The sequence below is a fragment of the Loa loa genome (assembly GCF_000183805.2).
Source record: "Loa loa unplaced genomic scaffold supercont3.88, whole genome shotgun sequence".
Lineage (NCBI taxonomy): Eukaryota > Metazoa > Nematoda > Chromadorea > Rhabditida > Onchocercidae > Loa > Loa loa.
In genome coordinates, this window is record NW_018108268.1 from 51,219 (window position 1) to 55,505 (window position 4,287).

The window sequence follows — 4,287 nt, forward strand, 5'->3', positions numbered from 1 at the left end:
AAAGGAAAAACAATCACTGATGACATCCATAGTTGCAACAATGGATAGAAGAATGATTATTTCTAAAGTGATATTCTTTTACTGATAGTATCGTATGATATCACTGTTCTCTTTTACATCTGATTTCGAAGTAATCCGAGCGGCTAATATTCTTGTCAATATAAAAGGAATGTTGAAAGCTAAGATTTGCAGGAATGATTCAAGTCAATCTGCTAACTTATTAAAAGTTGAAAACTTTTCGTCATCCATCCATTTTACGAAGCAGAAATAATTTGTACCTGCAAAAAGCATGCTTTCCTAAATAAACATCCAATATCCTCAACAGTGATTATTATTATACCATTGCTAAAACAAAAAAAATTTAACACTGATCATTGCAGTTTCATGGAAAGATTCCGAATTTAATGACTTTTCGCTTCATAAAATGTCAAAAATACAAATGAAATCCATCATGCTCATTAATCTAATTATAAACATCTGCTATAGTTTGTCCTAAGTAAGATAAAGTGGGCTTTGAAGTAATCCGATAATGGAATGAATAATTTGGAACATATTGTTCTGAAAGGTAATACTGAGTTCGTATGTCTCTTATAATTTACATCTATATAATGAAGTGTTAATTGTTTAGGAAATAAAGGTTAGCGCTCATAACCGCAGCATAATTAAATTGTTTTTCTTTTCATCGCATAAATTATAACAATTCAACATTCCTTTCAATGTCCAGATGACCTTTGACAGTGCTAAAATGAATAACCAAATTAATATGCAAAGCTTACAATGTTATTCAACTAGTAGTTAATGGAACTATTAACTGTTGCTCACAGTGATGTTCCATTAAATATGATGGATTGTTATTAAGCATATGTTCAAATAAATTTGATCTACTAGTCTAAATAAAGGAGGAAACAGTTTGTCAAGTAGGATCATTTTACGACAAATGTACTAAGTGAATGATAGTAAGCTTCTTCGATCAGTAAAACTGTCTGAGCATTAAATGAGAATATTTAGGTTGTTATTTGAAATATGATCATGGCATTAAATCGTAATATTTTGCATTCTCTAAATAAGTTATCACAATTTCAATTATTATTCTCCTATTAAATCTTGATCCCAAGAATTACAGGAAATCATTTTCATCCATTTTCATTCATTATCTCTGATTAAATTATAGACATGTTATCAACCTGCGATTTTGAAGTTACCATTAGATCTTATTTGCGCGTGCTACATGTAAGACAGCAAAATACTGTGGAAATGAAAAAAAAAAAATACAAAGCTAATTTTCTTATCTGTTATCAGTAGCATTTCCCACCACAATTATGTATTTTTCACTTTCCTAAATTTTATTAGAAGGTAGATAATTAATTTTCCCCTACTAAAATACCTTCCTTTGTGTGTCCTTTAAAATAAATAAAAACTAGTTACTATCGTTCATCTGACAAATTATCAATATTCAGCTGTCAGAAGTGTCATCACAACCCGTCCGTCCAATTGATGCCATTTATCCATTCATTCATCATTGGATTTGTCTGCTGCCAGACCATGCCTGGGTATGAATAAAATTGCTTTTATTTGTTTATTCTTTTAGGATAGAAAATAGGATGGATGAATCATCCGCTACCGTGATAAAACTCAACCACGTCTTTAAAATAGCTGATAGTGTGTCCATTTCTTTTCACCCTGCTAAATATTCGCAATGAGTGTAAAAAGGGTAAAGAATGCCATTTATGCAAAATTTAAGATAAAGGAGAAAAAGATATGAAGACGTAACGAGATACATCACTGCTGCTAATGTATCGATGACATCACTCATAACATCAAAACAATTAACTTATACATACATATTATTAAAACAGCAATTACAACCTATTCACAGAATGCATTCTTCCCTTCCTCAAACACAGGATATTACCATTATTATCATGAAAAGCTGATAAAATATTCGTACAAACTAGCAAGCACACAGAAAGATAAAATGGAAGTACGACAAATGGATTGGCATACGAATAAGTGAGCGATGAAGAAACATTTACATAAACCTTTAGTATTTTTTTTTATTTCAAATGATAAGTATCCCTTACTTTGTACCACAAGTTATAGTGGAATATTAAAAGTGCTAATCTTCATCAAGAGTAAAGGCAATAGTGGATAAAAACTTAAGCAAATGGATCTGAAAAACACAGGCACTTGCGGTCAGACTAACGGACATATAAAATAGCAAAATAAACAAAAAAACAAATAAAAAAAGCAAACAGCGTCCGGAAATGCAATACCGTATCATCACAATGCAATTAAACATGAAATCAGTACAGGAATAAGTGGAAAATTACAGTCAAGTCAGGATGATAAAAATAAAACAAATTACTGCAGCGGTTAAAGAAATGCTATGATGAAAAAAAAATTTTTCACTTCTCGACTTTATCATTTAAATGTTAATCCGAAAATATGAAAATTTTCAACTTCGAGAGAATCCTCAAGACATAAAAAGATTGAATTTCGAAAAATAATTGAAATTTTTCGTAGTTTGCTTTATTTAATTGAAAAGAGCAAAAAAGTGATATGCGTAAATCCAAGAACAGTAGAATAAAATAAATCATTGAAGATTAATATAAATAAACAAAAATAAAATTCATAGCAAGTAGCTCACGCTTATCAGAACAAAGATTGATGAGGACAGAGGAATAACTAAATTAGAAGTAAAAATCAGATAAAAAGTTAAGAAAACACGATTATGATAATAAAAAGCAAAATTATGGTAAAACTGGAACACTGTTTCCCGCAATTTCGCATGATTAATTAAACAAGACCAGCCAGTAGTCCGTTGGTAATATGTTTAATGTACTTAATGATGTTGAAGAACTGCAATAAAAGTTCGGTAGAATAATTTAACGATTCCTTTTTAATGGCAGTTACTTAGATAAGTCTTAATCCTTCATAATAGGTGAAAATAAAAATCTTTCCATCTTTGTTGAAATGTATATCGTGTACCGATAATTAAAATGAGATTCACCACATCCAACTACATAACAACTAACAATGGTTATAGGCAATCGTTGAATCTTTCATATTCAAGTATGTCAATTCAGGAGAACTTACAAGCAAAGTATCACTTTTTTCTCGATATGGCCGAGTGCTTGCACTAGCTTTCTGAAATTCAGCTTCAAAATTATCCGCCAAACGTCGAAGCTGCTCAGCAATCATGCGGCTGCTCCATTCTTCTTGCTTTCCTACAAACAAAAAAAAAAAGAAAAGAAAGAAAAAAAAACTGCTCCAGAAATAAAGAACCGATAGAAAATAATTTACTGTTCTTCGGCATGAGAAACGAAAAGCTGAGTAAGGTTAGTATGGCAAAATGAGATGAGAAACAAAAAAGAAAGCAAAAATTAAAACTATGCCAACTTTTAGTACAGTTATTCAACCGCTTCACAGGATTAACTGATTATGAAGAATGACATTTGAAATACAAATAAGCGGAAATTAAATTAGACTTGAACAATAATAAAGACCAAGTGTTACCTTCGCAATTTTCTGCACCCATCTTGTTAATGATTTTCTTCAGTTTGGCTCTACCACTTCCAAAACCTATACCGAGAAAAAAGTTTTTTCGAAAAGCCGACTCATCCTCTTCTATCCAATTTCCCTGTTCCATCCTTATGCAACTCTGAAATGAGTAAAACTTATTTGACGAAATGCCGTTACAGCAAAAGTAAATGAAAGACTGGAGAACAGCCTGAATCGATTGAATAAGTTCATGGGAATGAAATTCGAACAACTTCTCTCCTACCTCTCCCCTTTCGTTTTTAAATCAAATGAGAGTATGAAAAAAGGAATAAGGCTATCGACAGGCATTCAAGAATCGGGATGAACTAAAAATAAAGTGACAATGCCTTACTTGTATGCGGCATTCTTCATGATCACGCAGCGGCATAGCAGTATCATAGGGACAAGTTGCTAAGACATGTGAATAGCTCAAATAACCACCGGTGTAATGCATCTAGAAAATAATTAAAAATACTGGACAGGTAATCCATTAAAAATGGTGGCTGGACTACCCTGTCATAATTATTGAAGTGCAACACCATATGCAAAGTTAGAGGTTCTAAATATATGTAAGTTACGATAAACGTACTTCCGACTGTGGCGAAATGCAACAATTGAGAAACCAAAACCGTGGACTTCGTCGAATCATAGCTTCGAAAGAAGATAAAAGGAATAAAACCGATCAACAGAACCGAAAAACAGGTAATTAAGCGTACGTTGCTCTCGCTATCGCTGCTAACGATGAGT

General features: G+C 32.0%; 1 protein-coding gene across 1 annotated transcript; it reads right to left on the reverse strand.

Annotated features, from left to right (window-relative positions):
* Positions 1–3,030: 3,030 nt before the first annotated feature.
* On the reverse strand, positions 3,031–3,994 carry LOAG_13087 (hypothetical protein; the record flags this gene model as incomplete). Its single annotated transcript, XM_003148598.1, has 3 exons — positions 3,031–3,227; positions 3,517–3,661; positions 3,893–3,994. 3 exons carry the CDS (start codon positions 3,992–3,994, stop codon positions 3,031–3,033), a joined length of 444 nt encoding a protein of 147 aa, XP_003148646.1.
* Between the last annotated feature and the right edge of the window lie 293 nt (positions 3,995–4,287).